Here is a 19,275-nt window from a genome sequence, read left to right on the forward strand (position 1 = left end):
AGGAAGTAAAAACACGTGTGCTTTTACCCCTGTATTTCCAAGAAGTGCTTGGAGAAACAACAATAATTGGGCTATTTGGCATGGGCCATCCTGCAGAAGTTCAGATGATTATGTCAAGTCTGTACAAATCCTCTAAGCCTAGAATCCCACCTGAAAATAGTGTAAGAGCAGCCCCCTACCAATTCCTGGTGGTATTTCCACTTGCAGCTAGCAACTTGGTAGGTTGAAGGCATACGAACCTAGGCAGATTTTTTGAACCGCAGAAAATATATTCCGATTTAGCCAGAATTTGAGACAGGTATCCTTTTGAGCCTGTTCATTCCTCTGTACTTACAGTGAGTTAACTGTGTTATACTACAAAAGGCTTCTCTTTTTTTTTTAATGAAAGGTTTCCCTTTTTTTGCAGAAGGATATCCTCTCTTCCACTTATGTTATTGTGTTTATAACAATAACACAGTACTAATATTTTTTTGGCAAAAACTCTAGTTAATGATACAAGACGCAAAGATGGAATGAAATGTAACGTGCCTTACTGAAGGGGATTGCATTTGCAGTTTCCCTCTATGAAAATCTGTAGATGAGGGTTTATTTTTAAAAAAAAAAAACTCTCCTAACTACATCTTTTCAGACAGGGCTTATACGTTGCCCCTCTCATGTTACTGACCATCAGTAGATCTAGATAACTGATTAAATATCTATTTGAACATGCAAGCAAATAGTAAAATTAGGTATTTCTGTTTAAGGACACCTTTATTTAAGAACTGCGTAACTTCTGATTACTGCAGAAAAAAACGTTTTAACTTCAAAATTTTGTAGACCTCATACTTGTTGGGGTTTTATTTCCTCTGTCTGCTCCTTTTATTATATCCTTGTTAATGTGTGTGCCTGCACACTCTTGTCTACGGTCTTCCCAGATTTCCTCGCTTATTTTCGACGGATGAGGAAACTCGTGGAGGAAATAACCATATTTATATTCCCATGTCTGTGGTATTTCCAATTGCTTTGCTGTACAAACATGGCACGCTTAAGCCATTATTTTCAAAGCCGGTGGAAGTGAGTTCTGGTTGTTCAGCAGATCCGAAAGCTGGGTCTGTAGCGATCCTGCCTAACGCAACGTACCCTTTATTTTAAAACTTTGGCTACTTCTGAATGCCTGGACGCAGGCAGTCAACTGTGGAGGTAGCAATGGATATAGTAGGTCTCCACCTTCGCTAGGTAGCTCCGGCACTAAAAACACTTCTAGGGAAACAGTCAACAGAACAAATAGTGGATTCTGCTAAACAAAAAAAATTTAAAGAATGAAGTCATGTCTTTAGAGCAAGGCTGTAAGATGAGGGGAAGAGTCCTAATACAAGAAAAACAAGGGTGTGAAGGCAGCAGAAGTGCAAGCCTGTTGTCATAGCAGCACAATGCTGCAGGGCTAAAATGTATCTTATGCGAAAACAGATGAGAATTAAGATACGCAGGTAAGATCTGGGCACAGCCAGGGAAGAGGGAAGATAAATAGCATGCTGCAAGGACAGCGTGGAAGCGCCTGCAGAAACCCCACACACGCACAAGGTCCCGATGTCAGCAGCAGCAGCTCCTCGGCATGGTTCCTGCGTGCGAGAGGGTTTGATCTCTCCTGCAGGTACCGGCCGGCAGCTGGAGAAGTCCTGAAGTTGCCCATGCCTGGGAGGGCAACCACATCCTGCTCCAACAGCGTCGGAGGGGACGGCACCCCTCTGCTCTCCCTCCCACATGGGGTGATGCTCCCCTGGGACCACGAGCTGCTGCCAGCCGGGCAGCCCGTGCTGGGGACACCCAGCGCCCCGCATCGTGTCCCCTTTCCTGCTCTTGGAAGGTCAGACCTCACCTCCCGTTTAGCGGAGCGCACGGGGGGCAGGTTTTCTCGATAGATGGCTGGACGTGTGTGATGGGGGACATCACCCTGATGGAGGACGTCGCCCCTGCAGGTGACCCTCCAGGAAAGAGCAGCAAGCAGGCACGGCAGGCATAGGAGGCTCCGTGCATTGCAGCTACCAATGCCAGGCCACCGGCACCCCAGGCAGTGCCACAGGGCTCGAGGAGAGTTGCCAGGGCTCCCCAGCAACCACGTTTGGGATTCCCAAAAGCCGTGACCGGCCCTGCCTTTAAGTTGGGGTTTACAGCAGGAGAACCACCCCCCCTCTCTCCTGTTGGAAGGGAGAAGGAGGAGCCGAGTCGTTAATTAACACGGTGGGCTGTGAACTTGCAGCTATTGAGGTTTCCGTGCAGCGAGGAAGAGACTGTTCCTCACACTTCTGCTGGAGGAGCCCCTGGCAAGAGCCTGCACCGTGTCTCCAGCCCCCTGAGAAGCCATGTAAAGATGGAGGGATGTTTATGGAGAGGTCTGTGACACATGGAGAAGGCCACCGGTGGTGGAGCTGCTGCAAGATCAGCTGCATGAGCGAAGTTTTCACCTTTTTTTTTTCCCCCATCATAAAAAATCCATCTTGGAGCCGCATGCTAGGCTGCACGGAGGGGTTTTTGCTGCCCAGGCGTCCTGTCCACCAAGAGTGGTTGGCCTGAAAAGCAGAGTGGGCTTCTCACGGTGGGACAAATTCAAGCAGAATTACCAGGGCGATTGTCAGAATTAAGACGGTAGTAATTAGAAAAGCTTCCCCACTTCAGATTAGAAAAGAAAAATCATATCTACCAATTTTCTGTAGCTACCAAGAAGGCAGATGGAAATGTAAATGCACACACATCTGCCACTTTGAGCACTAATAGTTGTCCCTCCATTGAGAACTTGTAGTTTGAACAATTTTTAGATTTTATTCACATGAAAATTGTTTGGAGAAAATATAGTTCACCAATTTGGACAGCTGAAAAAATTAGTTGCAAAAATACATACACTGCATAATTAGTATCTTAGCGTCTCTTCAAGAAACCTGCTCGTAGGACTGCTAGAACAAGAGCCCAGCTACCCGTAGTGGTCCTCGCTGCACCCTCTCCAGCTGCAACTTGTAATGTTTTTCCAGAGCCATTAGGATCTGTTGGCTTCCTCCGTCGGCTGAGCGCACGCTCCCTATCCCTCGGCCAGACCGGCTTGGTCAGGAGGCTGCTGCCCACCAGCAGCCATTGGAACCTCTGCCCTGGAACCCACAGTCTCAGACTGACAGCCCCGTTCAGGGTTCCCTTTGCCTTCCCTCTCTGCACCTTCTTCTGATGGAAATAGACTCTCAGTAGTTTAATTCGGCCTGTCTGCAGAGCCCACGGTGTTTCCTTTCGTGAATTAAGCTGGGAGCTGTGCAAGTCTTTTCCCTCTCATATTCCTTTTTACCTTTTGACTGAGGCTGTCTCTTGAAGTGAATAAAAAAGCACTCTGCAAAGACAGGAAATGCCAGAGATTACTGAGATCATAGAAAAAGTGGAGAAATTTATAGCAATCCATTAAAGGCTTTTTCTCCTCTTCATTTTCCTTGGCACAAGTTACCTGTAAAAATGACCAAAAGAGTAAACCAGCTTCACATGAAAATGAAGCCTATATGTAAAACCATTGTCTTTATCCTGCTTTCTAGTTTTTCAGTCTGTGTTGAGCCCAAAACAGTGATGAGATTTTAAACAGTAATAGATAATTAGTTCATTCTTCACTTTATTTTTGAGCCTTCTCAGGCTTTCCTCCATCAGCATGAGATCAGACATTTCTTTTTTTTTTTTAATGAAAGCTGAGATATTTTTAAAAAAAAAATCACAATGCTTCAGGCTCCAGGGCTCAGAGAAAAACCAGACTTGGTGAAAATGACAGTAAAAAAATTGTAAGAGTTGGCAACACTGACTAGAGTGAAGCTCGTTTTTAATTTGAACCATCAGGTGTAGACTGGAAGACTAAATAGAGTCAAATAATAGCAACATCACCAAAAAAAAAAAAAGTAATATAGCATTGCAAAGATCTTAGTCCTGTGAAAAACATGTCTCCCGATGTGCCAGATCATTCGCAGTACAGGAGAACATCCGTGTGTCTGGCTAGTTTTGTATAGTTGGCCATTCATCGGCTATATGTCAAGTAACAAAGCGTAGTCAAGTCCTTAAGATGAGTGATGTCCCCTATAAAACACTGCACGTCACTGCTCGGCAGCAAAACCAAACGCATTTTTGCGGTATATATGATAAGCAGAAGGCAGTTGTACATGTCCTTAATATTAAAAATGGTGCCTGTGACTCTGATGCAGCTCCCCTGGGAGTCGGGATGTCTTTCCATGAGCTGGGAATAGCAGCTTGGCGAGACTGAAGTGTCCCATGGCATGTTGTTGCTCTCATGGCGGAGTTTCCCTGGGAGCAAAGCAGTGCCACCAGCCAGGCAAGACCCTTGTGGGACACAGTGGCTATCGCTGGGTCCTTGTGCCTGGTCCCCTTTGCCCATAGCTTTGATCCGGGCAGCAGATTATATAATGTGGTCTTAAAGGATTTCTGGGATTGGACCATTTTGCAAATGAATCAGCAGTTTCTAACCCCTCCCTGCTGGGATGGGATCTGTTTGCTTCGCAGGGAGGCTGCAGACTTTTTTGTTACCTGATTAAATTGACAAAATTCTGGTAATACCTCCTCACTTTTCAATTACAGAAAGGTCTTCTCAAGAAAGCAAGGGGTTTTCCAGAGGTTTTCCTCACCCCTTCTTGTGGCTCCCTGCATCTTTTGCTTGGATGCAAGAATAAGATCAAGCTTTCCTTTCTGTCCTGAGTATACATCTCTAAGTACAACCCCTTTGCCTTCAGGTTCAGCTTTGCTGCCAGTGCTGATAGTTGTGCCAAGCTCTGTACGGGGAAGAGCCGTCTGGCAGAGCCCGGTGTGGGGCTTGGCCATCCCAGGGCAGCCGAACCGAGCCTACCGGGGGGCTCTGGTTTCCAGCGCCTGACATCCTGGGCTGATGGCAGAGGTAGGAGGACCGGCAGCCAAAAAACGCTTGAAGAAACCTTTGCAGCCGCGGCTCTCTGAGCAAATGGTTCAGGTCAGGATAAGTGTCGGGATTTTATGTTTTGCCTCCTGACATCCCCTCCTGGGCCCACGGGCAAAACCAGCCGGCGGGGCAGTGAGATTTTGCCACCTCTCATCTGTCAGCTGTGCCACGGGCTGAAACGTGGCTTGGTGTGGAGAGGTGAGACCAGTACAGCCCTCACCTGGAGGTGTTTGCAGAAAGGGATTTGTCTGCCGCTTGGAGACATCTTTCCTCTCTGTTTAAAATAAATAACCGAGCGAGTGTGGGATTTAAGAGTAAACCAAGGCCAAGACTAAGATGTTACCAAATGCAAATGGCTAAAGACTGAAGGAAGAGAAAACACTGTTCTAGAAATCTCTGGCACGGTAGGGGACACACATAAACACCATTTTCAGAAGGGATAGGGGAATTGCAAGTGGTGGTCACTCTTCAAACAACGATGAAAGAGAGAGGTGGAAGTTATTATTTCATGCCTGAGCACTTCCAGGGACAGTGTGCCACTGTGGCAAGGGAGCTTAGGCGATGCCGCGCAGCACTCGTGCTGCAGTGCTCTGGCATCTCAGCAGTAAACTGCTTTTTTGGTTCCTTGCACTGTTAGCTAGCTGAAAAAGCTGTGAGCGATGAGCAAGCACTGCATGTCTCCCTTCAAGAAAAGCCGTTCATTCAGCTTTTGTTATTCCTTTAAATCTCCCTTTCTCCTAATAGGATCGGTAAGGATAAGAAAACAGCTGGATAAATGAGAATCTGGTGGTCCGTCATTTGTCCCAGTACTAGGTGCCAGGTTTGTTCAGAATATGGTTACTCGCTACTAAAATCTGCTGCACTGAGGAGTGCAATATGCATTATGCATTAGCATATTGCTAACGTTGTCCCCATCACACAACAGCCTTTACCGTCTCTTGTTAAGACACTGAAGTTGCCTGGGGGACCTCCTGGTGTACCACAGGCGAGCCAAATTGCAAACCGTGTAACCCCTTGAACATGGCCTTGTAAACGTCTCGGACCTCCTGTTCTCTGTGCAAGCCAGTCACCCCGGGGCTATGGGTGCGAGTGGAAAAACCTGCGTGGCCGCAGTTGAATCCCCAGTGTGGCAGCAGAGCCGGGACCGCAGCTCTCCCTCGGTGGGGAAGAGGGCTGGCAGGGGCAAGCCAAGGGAGACAGCCTGCAGCCGTGCTGCAGCACACCCCTGCCCCCGGCACTGAGGCGGCAGAGATTTGTTTTCTAGGATCTGGTCTGAAAAAGCAAAGTGCAGGTAAAGCGATGTGTTTGTCTTGAGGATGAAAGTCTGAGTCAGGCTTCCCAGAGCTGAATCCTTGGGCGCGCTGAGGCAGTGCTCGGCATACTTTGCCGGGATGAAGGGAACGGCAGGTTTTTCTCCTCTTTGGCCGTTTCCCTCCAATTCGAAACCAAGCGTTGTGGCCACTGGCAAAGCCCGGAGGACATCCTGTAGCTGCTCTAAACTGCAGGCGCTTGTAGCTGGCTGTGGGGGCTGCTCGGCTGCCGGGATGTGTCAGGATGCGGAGCTGGCTGCCCGCTGCCCTCTCCTCCCCAGCCCCACGGCTGGGAGGTGGCAATGGGCAGGTCCCCCCCACGCAGCGCCCGGTCCAGCCCAGCAGGGCCTGGGAGGAAGCGCGGGCCAGCGCCACAGAACGGGCTCCTGAGTCTGAAGTGATCGTTTCCAAGAAGAAATGAGTATTTTAGGTATGACATTTAGCTTCCAGCCTTTCCCTAAAAGATGAAGTAGCAGCTGTGACAGATGAGGTTATTTTATAACCTAAATATTAAAAGAAAGTACTTCAGATGTAGAAGGAAACAAATGCAGCAAGTGAGGCAGGGTAGGTAAATAGCCACACACATTGCCTGATAAAAGTTGCATGACAGTTTAGTTGCTTCTGCATTGTGTCACTCGATGGATCCTCTCTGAAGGAGCTGTATTGTTAATCTCGTACAGCCAGGAAATTCCTTCTATTCCTCCTAGCTGTCCTCAGCTGCACTTCTTTATATGACATCTGATTTCACAACGGTTGTCAATGAAAACCATACAGTAGCTGCCATTGTAAAAAAAATTAAAATCAGATATTTGTCTTTGATTCGGTAAATCAAGGCAAACTGTAACGATATACATTTGAATTCATACCCCAAAACAGTCTTGCAAAGCCGAGCTTTGCAGAAACAAACTGGAAAGGTGGGAAGAATTCCGCATACCAGTTCATTTATTTGGCATGTCCCTGGAAATCTTTTAATTTGTTTTGTTCTAGAAGAAAGTTGTGCAAAAGCCCCTAATCTGTTGCACAGACAGTTATTTGTTCTCCCACCACGATGGAGAATTCTGCTTCTCACCATGGCCAAGCATCGTGTTCTCCCAGTACTGTGGAAAGACTTGTTAGTTCAGTTCACTTCTCAAACCTGTCCTTCTAATGTCAATATTGAACTGTTGTTCTGCAGAAAATAAAAACTACTCAAATGTGGAAAAATACACCCCCGAGCTGCTAGAGAAATGAGTTGAGAATATAGGAATTTTGTAATCTTTGCCTATATGATGTCATATCATCCTGAGGAACGGAGGCAGCGTAACTGAATTTATACCCATCACAGGTTATGTAATGTAATCACCAAACAGTCAGATTCATGGTATCATATAAGTGGGGTTTTTTTCTGTAAATATGTCTGAAATGCCAAAGGAAAGTCACTATGACTATTTAACTTCAAGAGGCACAGGATTTTAGCCATGTTTATTAGACATTTTGTCCATTGCCACCAGATGAGTGTATAAGCTCTACTGCTCTCATGTACCCTATCTTCTATTTTCTTAATCAATGTTTGTCTTCAGAAGGAGCCACTTCCATTAAATATCACCTAATCCCAGCCTCTTTACTGGACATAAGAACCTCCTGCCTTCTTTGGACTGCAGTGGAAAGCAGCACATGCAAGTAGAAAAAAAAATCATCTCCCCGTAGCCAGTTTTCACTGTTTTGCTCAAAATATGAAGACAGAAAATAACTATTCCCCCTTTAAGGAAAAGAAATTAAGAGTCACTCTAATTTGGTTCTTCAGCTCCCTGGAAGAGCTGTTATCTCCCTGCTTTGCAGGTGAAGGAAGGCTTCTCCTTCTCATTTATCAGCTTTGCTTTTGTCACCACACCTTTGCAATGCTCCCACCACCATTTCCCATGCTCTACAAGGGACCAAAGGATAAATCCATGGAGCTCTTCAGAGCAGATCTGGTGATTTCCTGCCCCCCCCCCACGGCAGGAGACGTGGCACTGAACAAAGTGCCAAAGCACACACACAGCAGCCTGCAGGTCCCCCCCAGCATTTTGGATGTCGGGTACCCCCCATGCCAGCTAGGAAAGAGCAGAGGGAGCCCCTTCCTGAACTTCGTGGCTATCCACCATGAAGGAAGGACATCACAGCCACGGGGAAAGTGCTCAGACTTCTGGTGGTTGATAACATAGTCTCGGCCTCAGCAGCGTCCTTACGGAAGGTCAATGTACTCTGCACAACTAGAGCGACACACAAGGAGTTAAATGGTGATGGGCCAGGCCTGCATATTTTGCAAGTAAAATGCGCAAAAAAACCCAGCTTGCACTTTGCTAAGGCCCCCAACGTTAGCAATCTTCATATTCTGCTTTTGAAAAATACTGCAACGCCACCCTATTAGGCTGTTCCCCTACTATCTTTTAGATTTCTTGCTTCTCCTATGTTTACTAAAAAGGATTCAGAAAAGGTTGCAAGAGTTTTCTGTATTTTTTCAAGAGAGGGTAATTTTTCTGCCCTTCTGATGCTCAGAAATAATTATGCGCTTTGGGTCAGAGCTCAGGCATGGCAAATTTCAGAAGGATGCAAAACAGCTTACGAAGGAGAATGCCTTAAGAGCTGCCAGACCAAACAATAAGTGATAATAACCTGCAGGCCCTAAAACTAGGGAGCCTTCCTTGTTTAACAGAACCTGTCAGAGAGAGAAAGAGAAAACGCGTCAGTCTCTGCCGTTGCTTCCCGCTCTCAGACTTGCTGAGGATTTGATGGGGGAAAGAGGGAGGGGAAAAGAGGGCAAATTAATTAACACCAGCTATCTTATTCCTGCTGTGCCAGCAATCTCTACACTTGGGACACGGAGCCGTGACCTGTCCTTTACTGGGAGCGAGTGCGAGTCCCCTGCTGCTGCCAGCTGCCGGCGCATCCTGGGCGGCTGGCACCCCTGGTCACCTTGCTTTTCTGCCTTCTTGTACCTGAAGTTTATCTGTCGAGAGAGTAATTTGCAATCCCGAGAACGAGTGTATCTCCGGACATGGTCGGGCTGTAGCTCTGCCTTTTATGTTCACCCAAATCACCTGAAAGTGGAGGTCTGGGCCTTTGGAGTTCATTTATTTAGACAGGCCGAACGGCAGATGCACATGGCACTGATGCAGGTCACAACACACCCAAGTTATCAGCAAAGGACGTAGGGGAATAATACTGCTATTTTAATGCATGTTTCCTTTTTTTTTTTTTTTTTTGCATTGAGTGTGCTATTCGTGCTGCAGTCACCAGAACTTTTGTTGTTGTTGCCTAGATCAAATCGGAAAGGGACGGAGGTGAGGAGCCCCTGTTGTTCTGGCTGCTGCTGTGCGAGATGAACTGATGAATAACGTGTGTGATTTCTCTTTCCCTTGTAGTTGCACTCTGCTGTGACCAGGATCCAAGTTCAAAGACCTGGTTTCAATTACACGTTTGCCCATATATGTATCCTGAACAATGACAAGACATGCATAGTGGACGACATAGTGCATGTACTGGAGGAATTAAAGGCTGCTCGTTCTTCTAATCGAACTAATTTTGCAATCACTTATCCGATTACTCACTTAAAGGATGGCAGGGAAGTGTATAACGGGCATCAGCTTGGTGGGGTTACTGTGCACAGCAAAGACCGGGTGAAGTCTGCAGAAGCCATTCAGCTCACCTACTACTTGCAGGCAATCAACTCCTTGAATGACATGGTGGCGGAGAAGTGGGAATCCATTTTTTGTGACACTGTTGAACTTTTCCAGAAATCCAACAGGAAAGTCAAAATGTATCCTTTCACTTCTTCTTCGCTGAAGGAGGATTTCCAGAAGACGAGCAGGGTGTCAGAACGCTACCTGATCACAAGCTTGGTCCTTGTGGTCACCTTGGCCATTCTCTGCTGCTCCATGCAGGATTGTGTCCGCAGCAAACCCTGGCTTGGCCTGCTGGGATTGCTGACCGTGACCCTTGCCACCCTGACTGCAGCTGGGATCATCAATCTCACTGGTGGGAAATACAATTCCACCTTCCTGGGAATCCCCTTCGTCATGTTAGGTAACTATCTCCTCTCTCCTCTCTCGTTTGTGTGTTTGTGCCTCCCTGACGCATTTCCCAGCGAGCAGAGAAGCATCACTGCATGGCTGCCGGTGCCTCCTCCCTGCAACGCTGCCCCGTGCCCAAATCCACATGGCCTCTTTTCCTAAACTGTTTGTACCGTGCCGGGACATTAAAACCGTGCCTGGGGGACTGGTGTGGTGTAGCGCCCTGCCGCAGCGTCCGTGCGGGAGCGAGGAAGAAGGTTGCGTGAATGCCGAGGGGGAGCCTCGCTGCTGCTTTTCTGTGGGCGTTTGATTCTGGTTTTGGTGGCCAGCATTGGAGGGAAACCTTTGCAGAGGTCCCCCTGCCGCAATGGCAGCATGAGCCGCGTCGGCAGATGAAAGTGGCCGGGCACGTTGGGCACTTAGAGAGCTGTCCTGGCTTGGCAGGTGCCTGGCCATGGGACAAGGGAGGTCATCAGTTCTGGGTTGTGTTTCTCCTGGCTGAGCGAGCATAGGGAGGGTTTCTCAGCCCTGGCGTGGAGAGTTTTTTCTACCCTGGTCAGGGATGGACCCGTCCAGTTAGCTCCAGCGCATCCCTCCGTGGAGGGCTATGGAGGAGGCGGCATCAGCTGCTCCCTGGCTCTGGTGCCAGCAGAGGCGTCTTCATCTCCCTGGTTTTCACTCACTGTGGGGTGCGAGGTGATTTCATTCTGTTTTGTTTTCCTTGAGGGTAGGAAAGAGGAGGAGAGAAGGGCGGTCAGCTCACTCCTGACCCGAAATCAGTGTCGGCACCAGGGCATTTGTGGGGATGCCGTGCATTGTATCCAAACAGGCAGGAGGACTAGATGGGAGACAAAACGAGAGCTCTGGAGAGTTCACAGCCTCTTTGTTTGTGTTTGGTTCATAACTGGTGTGAAAAGCGTTGTGCGCTGTAGGTGTTTAATACGTCCTCATTCGCGCCATTATTCATTTGTGGAGAATAATGCATGCATTGATTTGCTCGCAGCTTCCCCAGCTGAAAATCAGCGCTCAGTAATACTTCAGGTTTCAAGTGTAAGAATGTCTCCACTGACTTAGTCACATCGTGTAGTGATATGACACGTTTCAGCACAGCTATTTTTATATCCAGCGCCAGGTTCCTATGCCATGCCCGTACTGTAGCTGTGGTATTGTTGCACTTTAATTAAAGACTATGCTTCAGTGCATTGCACTACCAGTTAACATACAGAATATATTCAGTGATAAAGAGAATTCAGCTACATTACAAATCGGCTCTCGTTTTCAGATGACATCCATGAAAATTGAACTGTGTCATAATCTAGAGGAAATGCAGCACACGAAAGCCAGAGTCAAAAGAAGGTTACCTTTCTCACCTCAGTCTTGAGGGGGGGGTTCTTTTGTGGGGTTCCATGCCTATGCTTGTATTGTAAAATTCAGTTCCTCAAACTAAGTAGTTTGTATTACTTATACTATTACAGAGGGGAGGATTTCCAGATGTGTTGCAAGAGAGTAGCCATAGTAGAAAAACAGTCTGAAGTCCAGCCATGTGAAATAAAAGTACCTGGGGAAAGTGACTCAAAAATATGAAATATTTGCTGTTTAGGGATCAGAGCATCTGCTCTTTGGCACAATGTTTCAGATCTTTAATTCACTAGTAGTGACTGTGCTGAGACTTGAAGTTCTTTAATACTTACAGATAACTACGAAAAGTTTCACACTTCTATTTTAGTCCTCCTTTAACTGCCTAGCTGTATAAGCCAACTCTGCTTTTTTTTTTCCTTTTTTTTTTCTGGGTTTTTTTTTAGTCTTGCTTAGTTGAAGTATTCCACTCTTAAAAGGAGTAAGTTTCAAATACGCAGCTCAGTTCTCGCTGTGAACAAGTCATGACAGAGCAACCAAATTCGTGTGAATCTTGCCTTCTTCCCCAGCTGCATAAAACCTCCAAGGGACAGGAATATCAACAGGTGAACAGAAGGTACTAAAGACATTCCAGAGTTTGTCATGAGAACTGTTTTAAAGCAGCAGCTAGCTAGAAAGGCAGGGTTTCCTTTTTTTTTTTCCCCCCTGCAGTACAACAGAAAGATTCAGGATGCGTTTCAAAATGTATTTCATGCCTATAAGTTGTTTTGCTTATAAAGGATGGTTTAACTCAAGGTAACTGAAGGCTAGAGACACAAACCATCCTCCATTATAGCCCGCTGAACTGCTTCCACTTAATTTCAGTGACCGTCAGATTAAATCATAGATTAAATGACCTTTAGAAAGCTAAAGGATTTCTGGCTAACGGTGTAGCCCTGTAGCTATTACTCATAATCTCATGGCTAAAAGCAAAAATTAGATAGAAAAAATGATTACGCTGGACGCATTTCAGGCAAGGCCCCTTTACTAGTATAAATCATTAATGAAGTTTTTGCGTTTTATAGCAAATGAGGATTTTTAACTTTTCATCAGCATGGCAGAGCCGGGGTGGGTGGGGGGACACACTGGGACGCACACTCTCCAGACATCATCTGCCCTCTGCCACTGGACAAGATTACGTCTTTCCAAACAGATACTTCTTGTCCTGCACTTTGTCTTCTCCTTGGGCCGCTCACCCCTGTGTTTCACTGCGCTACCGCTGCGGCATTTGCATCATGTCTAACACAAATTCCCCTTCTGCAACTCAGCTGTCTTCTTTATTTGTCCTCTGCATCTGGAAAACAATTTTTTTTCTTTTTCTTTGCATATTTGGGACCAATCTCACTTGCCTAGTCTTCTACCCTTTAATCCCAGGTTTCCTCACGCTGTGCTTACCAGCCTTCCAGCAACCTTCTTTCTTTTGGCCGCTCCACATCTTCCGCGGTGCCTAAATCTGGGTGCAGGATTCAGGCTGAGGCTTTCGGCAGCATGTAGAGTAGGAGGATGATTTCACACATCTTTCATATGGCACTCCTGCTCATACATCCCCATATGACATTCATTTTTTTTCTCAGCAGTATGAAATGGTTGGCATTTGGTTGGTGGCACATGGTAATTCACAGATCCTTCATGTCACTTTCTACCGTGTTTGCACAAGTAGGTATTCCAACCAACACATAGACGATTGCCCTTGTCCTTGCTGAATTGTAGCTCGTTTATCTTACACCATTTCTCCTCTTCACGAAGTGAATCTTGAGACCCTTTCAAGATGCATTAACTGAAGGTGGTTGGCAGTGTTCTGCAGTTGTCTGCTTTTTCATATTTTCAAGAATTGCTTTCTGAATAGTTTAAATAGTTTGTCCAGTCACAAGCCCGTTCTAACAATTCAGGCAATATGTCTGCAAAATACTCGGTTCAGTGTGTTCTGTAATACTCGGTTGCATTCATCCTGTTCTCTGTAACATTCCTTCAACATCAGCCATTTCCAAGAACAAACAAGCTATAGTGAAGGGTACCAGCCTCTGTAGGTGTTAAACCCTTAGCTTTTGCATCACTAGGACAATTTTACATTATTAAACTACCGTGGCTCACCAAGTTGCACTCTTAAGCTCAGACTGTGTGAAGTGTAAACAGGAACATCTTTTGCCTACCCCACCTGTTAAATATGACATACTGGTTTAAACACTTCGTGCTTTGGGTTTAATCACCTTCACGGTAGTTTATTCTAATTTATTTTACTCTTTAATTGAGGCAGGTTGCTCTAACCCAGCTCACAAAAGGTAACTCATTGAGTCAGAATAACTCAGTCATTGATGACTGTACATAGCCTGAGCATGTCACTACCGTGACGATTTTTATGTTGTAGCAGGTTTTTTTTTAGCCCTCACCAGCTGCTAACTGACTGGCAAAAATTGAAGCCAGGAGAGATGTTGCCAGAGACCTCCTTCCCCAGCGGGTACCAAAATAGCCGGGGGTCCCCTTTGGTCACCGAAGGTCCAGCTGTGAGGGGCAGTGCCTGGGGCTGGCCTGAGCCCCTGCGGAGGGGCTGTGCCGGGGGCGAGCTGGCAGAGGAGGGCAGGCTGGCTGCAGCCGCTCTCTTCTCTGGGGATGTCTTGTCAAGTCAAACCGGGCACTTTTCTTTTTCAGGTCTGGATGTGTAACAGGTACTTCTAATGTGAAAGTGAAGCCTAAAACCTGTGAAACTTGGCAGGCTCCCACCATTCGTCTGGGCATATTTTGAATTCGTATATGCCTCTGTGTTTTTTTAAAACTATCATCTGTATTTATCAGTGTGTAAAAATGTAATTTAAGGACAAGATTACTCACATGCCTAGTTCATGTGGAATACTTTGCTGAACTAAGGCTATTCATTTTTGACCCTAAGAACCAAAAAATAAATTCTTCAATTTGATTGAATTTAAAATAGCTGAGTTATAGTGTCAGCTGAAAAGCAGAATTCAAATTCTTGTTTCCTGTTGCCCTCTCCGTTAAAAACTACAGCTGTTCAGTCTGGCACAGAGGCTAACGTATTCATCGTAAGTTTCCCTTATGCATTAAGTGCTGTTTAATAACTGCCAATCCTTTAAAAATACCAGTTTCCTAAAAAAAAAAAACCCACAGTGTTACCAAACAAACCATTGGACAACAAGCAGCACTGGCGGAACAAGTTTCTGGCATGATGTCTTTTGCCTCCCAGAGGTGGAGCGCAGCATTTAACTTAGGGACTCAAAAGAAAATTGCAGTATTGCCCTTTGCACTGAAGAGAAAACTAGCAATCTGTTTCCTATTCCTCTAGAAACTGCTACAGCTTATTCGGGGAGAGGCGGCTCTCTTCAGCTGCCAAGTTCGTGAAAAGCATCGGCTCTGTGAAATCGCGGTGGAATGCCAGGCGCTGCCAGATACGGGCAGGGACGCAGGGCCGGCTCCACAGGCTTATATTTAGCCTCCAATGCTGGCAGGGGAAAACCAGTTAGCAGTTACGGGAGCGGCTTGAGCTTGCAGCGGGCTGTAAACGGAAACGATAGCCAGCCTTGTGTGAAACTCGTCAAAACGGGGACAAATAGCAAATACCTCTTCTTACCGCCTCCCTCCATCCTCCCATCATGTCCCTCCCATCAGGTACGCCCCTTCCGAGGAGAGAGAAGGGAGTCTACAGAGTAGGTCCAGGCAGGGATGCCTGGGAGGGAGCAGGTGGAAGTGTCGGGTAGGACCCAGGCAGGGTCTTCCCGAGGTTCTGTCATGGTTGGGGGGAAAGTCAGGGGGAGGAGACTACGTCTGGCAGGAGGGCACACAGGAGCAGGAGAGGTGCAGAATGCTTTGGGAGGTGCCCAGAGGTACCAGGGCTCGTAGGAGCACCTCACAGATGCAGAGAAGTGATGATCGCTTCTCAGAAACACATATTTTTTGGACGCACACCTTCCATGTGGCCTGGAGGACAGCCATGCTGGTGGAGAAGTGAGCTGAGATAATGTGTACAGGGGTTTTACGAATGCAAAAAGTCAGGGCATCAAAGATGGGATCTGAGGTCAGAGACAGCTGGGAAACAAGGTCAGAAAGAAAACGGGAAACAGAAGAAAAGGGGAGGTCAGTATGTTTGATGATGGGAGTGAAAAGCACAGGAGGGCAAGGAGAGGACTGCTTGAAGGTTAGGCACCATGAAGACAACAGGTAGCTAAACCAAGCAGGGCAGCCAACAACCAGCATTGAAAACCCTGAGAGGGTGAGGATGCTCGGGCCAGCTGGGGCCACCACATGTGGCTCGCTGGAGCTGCGCCTCGGTGCCAATAAGGTGCCTGGCCCGGCTCCTTCTTCAGTTTTCTGGAAGAACATGCTGGTAGGGAATTGCAACATATGCCAAATTTGTAGGCTCTAAACACATTCATTATCCTCCCTATCAAGCACCCAAGTGTTTGCTATATTCAATAAAACTGACGTGTCAACATTGGTTACGTATAGAGAGTTTCAAAGGGAGAGAACCAGCCCCCTCACAGGTCTCCCCGGTGCCCTTCAGTCCACACACAAAGGTAACACACACGCACACGAATGTTTGACTTTGTATAGTACTTTCCCGCCAATTTTCCTGTTAGTTAATAAAAATGTGAAGCTTACCAAGTCTCTTGTTTTTATTCCCCGAGCTAAGCTTTCTCGCTCTCCCTGTCCGGCTGCCCCTCTGGCATCTCTCTGTGCCGGGAAGGAGCGTCTCCTCCGGCAGCCTCCTCCAGCAGGTCTCACTCGTCTCCCTGCTCCAGGCCACAGCGTCTCCTTCCTGATGCCTGCACACCTCTCGGCATCTTTTTGTCTCCCTGAGCTGCCTTCATCTTTTCTCCTGCTTTCCCCACTCCTCCTAGCATGTCCCCTTTGTTGGTCTGGGGGCTTTTCTAAAATTTCTCTTCTCTCCCATCCTGCGCTTGTCCACAGCTGGGTCCATTGCTCCTACCCTTTTCCCTATATTCTTGAATAACTTCCTTGACTCCCAAGCAGGTCCCCACCGTAACCTGCAGTTGTATCTCGGCTGCTTCAGACTTCCCAGTGATTTCCACCATTCACCCTTTGCTTTTTTCACGCTGCCAAAGGGCTCTAAGAGTGGTTGTACACTTGTTTTTTTGTCACACCATCTGCTCAGCTTTCCCGGTTCAACCCTGCACAGCTCAGTTATACTCCTAAAATATTTTGTGTTTTGTTCCTTTCGTTACCCTTATAAGAAATAAATAAAATTATCTTTCTTTTTTCTACCCTGAGCAGAATCCCAGGCATGTGATTTTCCTAGTAATTCCTTTTTCTTTTACTTTTCCCTTCCCTAGTCTCTTCCTGAGCTCTGTAAGCAGCTATGCATCTCCTGCAGTCCCTCAGGCATCACCCTGCATTTCTGTTCCTTGCAGGGAAGAGCAGAAGTAGGCCCTCAGGCCCCCCCTCCTCTCTCAATGTACCAATGTGTCCTCTCACCAAAGTCAGTTTTTTCCACCCAAAGTGAGGTGATTTAACCGCTTCCTCCACCTGCTGGTCTCCTTCTCTCCGGTTCTCCTTCTGAAGGCCCTAGTGCCCCAAGCCCCCTAAGGAACCAAAACACCAAGAAGCCACTAATGTATGGGAAGGAAATTGGTTGAAAATACAAATGGTGGCAGAGTAGTTTAGACACTTGTACCAGCCCTTTCCCATGTGGTGCAAAAACGGTGAGTAGAGCTTGCAGCCGGCCACGTGTGATGGTGACGCGGCCAACACATGTCCGTGTTCCCCCCCTCACCACCACAAACCCGAGTGAAATCCTTGCATGCATACACGCTCCTTGGCTTCAGAAGAGTGTTGATGACTCAGGAAATATAACGCTTTTGGGAAAAGAGGAGCTGTATCTGTAGGAAGTTAGCCCAGAGACCAGTTTAATACCGAAACCAAGTGCTGGACAACCATAGAGTAAAATCAATTGCCTCTTGACTGGTAGTGCTCCAATATACACTTATTTCATGGAAGTGTGTTACAGGTGATGCAGGGCATTTAATGAGCATTCATTTATGCAAAGAGTAGCAGAAAGATGTTATACTTTTACTGTCTGCATTCTTTTAGCTACCGAGAAGTCAGTGTGTGCCATGGTTTAATGGAGGGGCTTGTCAGAGAAGTCCCAGACAGTCAAAGCTACTGGGGGTTAGGCTCTGACATCCTGATTTTCTTCAAGTAGTGAAGTCCCTCAAGACAAACTTCCACATATAAGAAAATATATTGGAACTTCACAGGTTAGAGAAAATAAACCTTTTACTGTCTGTATATATACATGAAGGAAATGTATTTATACGTTTGTGGTATACTTTACATACTGGACTTAGATGGTCAACGAAGACCTGGGGAAGGTCAGCAGGAACTGATGTGACTTTTCATTTTAGGTCTTTCTGTGAGAAAAACGGTGCGTGTTTTGGGCTTCAAATGCCACCATTCCCCAAATAGGCAATAGCTGAGAGGCACATGTGGCAGGGAGGTGGCATGCCATTCTCAGGTCGTGAGACCTCTGCGTTCTGGCAGAGGACACTGGCAGAGATGAATTAAGTTTAATTGGAAAAAGTTAGGTCTGGATGCTTGGTGGAAAGTCCAAGCTGAGTTCCAAACTTGAAATGATTTTTCTTTTTTTTTTTTTCAATCAGTAAAAATGATAGGTCATATGTGCTTTAACTGAAGTTTTGCAACTTTTTGAGCATTGTGTTTCACATACGGTTGATCTATAGATGATGAGTAAGAGTAATGACAAACATTGCTAAAATAGGAAAATTTAAGGGTATGCTTGAGATGTTTTGGTTGCAGCTTTCTCAGCAGAGAAGGGGAACTTGAAGTGTGGTAAACTAATCCATATTCCACCAGCCCATATTCCACTAGGAAAACACTCCTAGAAGCAATTGGTATTTTGGCTTGTGGGCTTAGAAATTTAAAACAGATTTAAAACACGATTTTGCCCCAGATATACTCACTGTGTCTTACTCTGTCTTCAGGAGCTGTCACCTACTGTATGTCACTTGTCTGTTCTGTAACAGGGTAAACATTAACCTTGCACGGGTGATTGCAGGTAGCTTCCGTCTACCTTTAAGTAATTTTTTAACACGGCATGCATAAAATCTGTCAAAAACTCACTTTGTGGGGAAAATCAGTTCGCGATTTTTGTCTTCTGATATGAAACTAAGCATGTCATGTGCCAGACAAGCCCAGTAGTACTTAACATAGAACTCCTCATCCAACCACCTCCTCGGCTAGTGAGGCTTGAGGTACATGCATCATGGGGGAAATTCGTCTTGCCGGCCACATCTATCATTCCTTTACTATCCTGGCATCGGACTCTCCCGTCCTGTGCGGCTCTTCTGGTACCAAGGGTGGTCCTGGCTCCCCCCGCGCACCGCAGGGTCCATGCCCTCCGCCAGTCCCGGTGGTGGGCAGCCACAGCCCTGTGCCTTCCTCCTCTTGTCATCCTCCGCGCCGCCAAACTAAGCCTTTCTCCCTATCTGTTGAAATAAAAGCTTAGCAGGGTGCTGTGCTTTCTGGGGGGGATTTTCTGGTGTTTCCGAGTTAAAGAAGGCGAAGAAGAGACGTTACTGGGAGGAGCAGGGGAGTCCCAGGCAGGGTGACCCTTTGAAGGCCAGCAGGAGTTAGA

The 19,275-nt window shown here is 46.7% G+C and overlaps 1 protein-coding gene across 2 annotated transcripts in view; it reads left to right on the top strand.

Moving 5' to 3' along the window:
* Window positions 1-19,275, top strand: part of PTCHD1 (patched domain containing 1) — a 39,953-nt gene that overhangs the window by 4,111 nt on the left and 16,567 nt on the right. The window contains exons 1-2 of one of the 2 annotated variants that reach the window (XM_054186398.1): window positions 9,524-9,530; window positions 9,612-10,272. In XM_054186398.1, coding sequence (XP_054042373.1) covers window positions 9,930-10,272 — 343 coding nt within the window. In that variant the 5' untranslated portion in view covers window positions 9,524-9,530; window positions 9,612-9,929. Of the gene's footprint in view, window positions 1-9,523; window positions 9,531-9,611; window positions 10,273-19,275 lie in introns of those variants that run through there. The other variant, XM_054186387.1, reaches the window with a different exon arrangement.

This window comes from Rissa tridactyla, chromosome 1, assembly GCF_028500815.1.
Source record: "Rissa tridactyla isolate bRisTri1 chromosome 1, bRisTri1.patW.cur.20221130, whole genome shotgun sequence".
Classification (NCBI taxonomy): domain Eukaryota; kingdom Metazoa; phylum Chordata; class Aves; order Charadriiformes; family Laridae; genus Rissa; species Rissa tridactyla.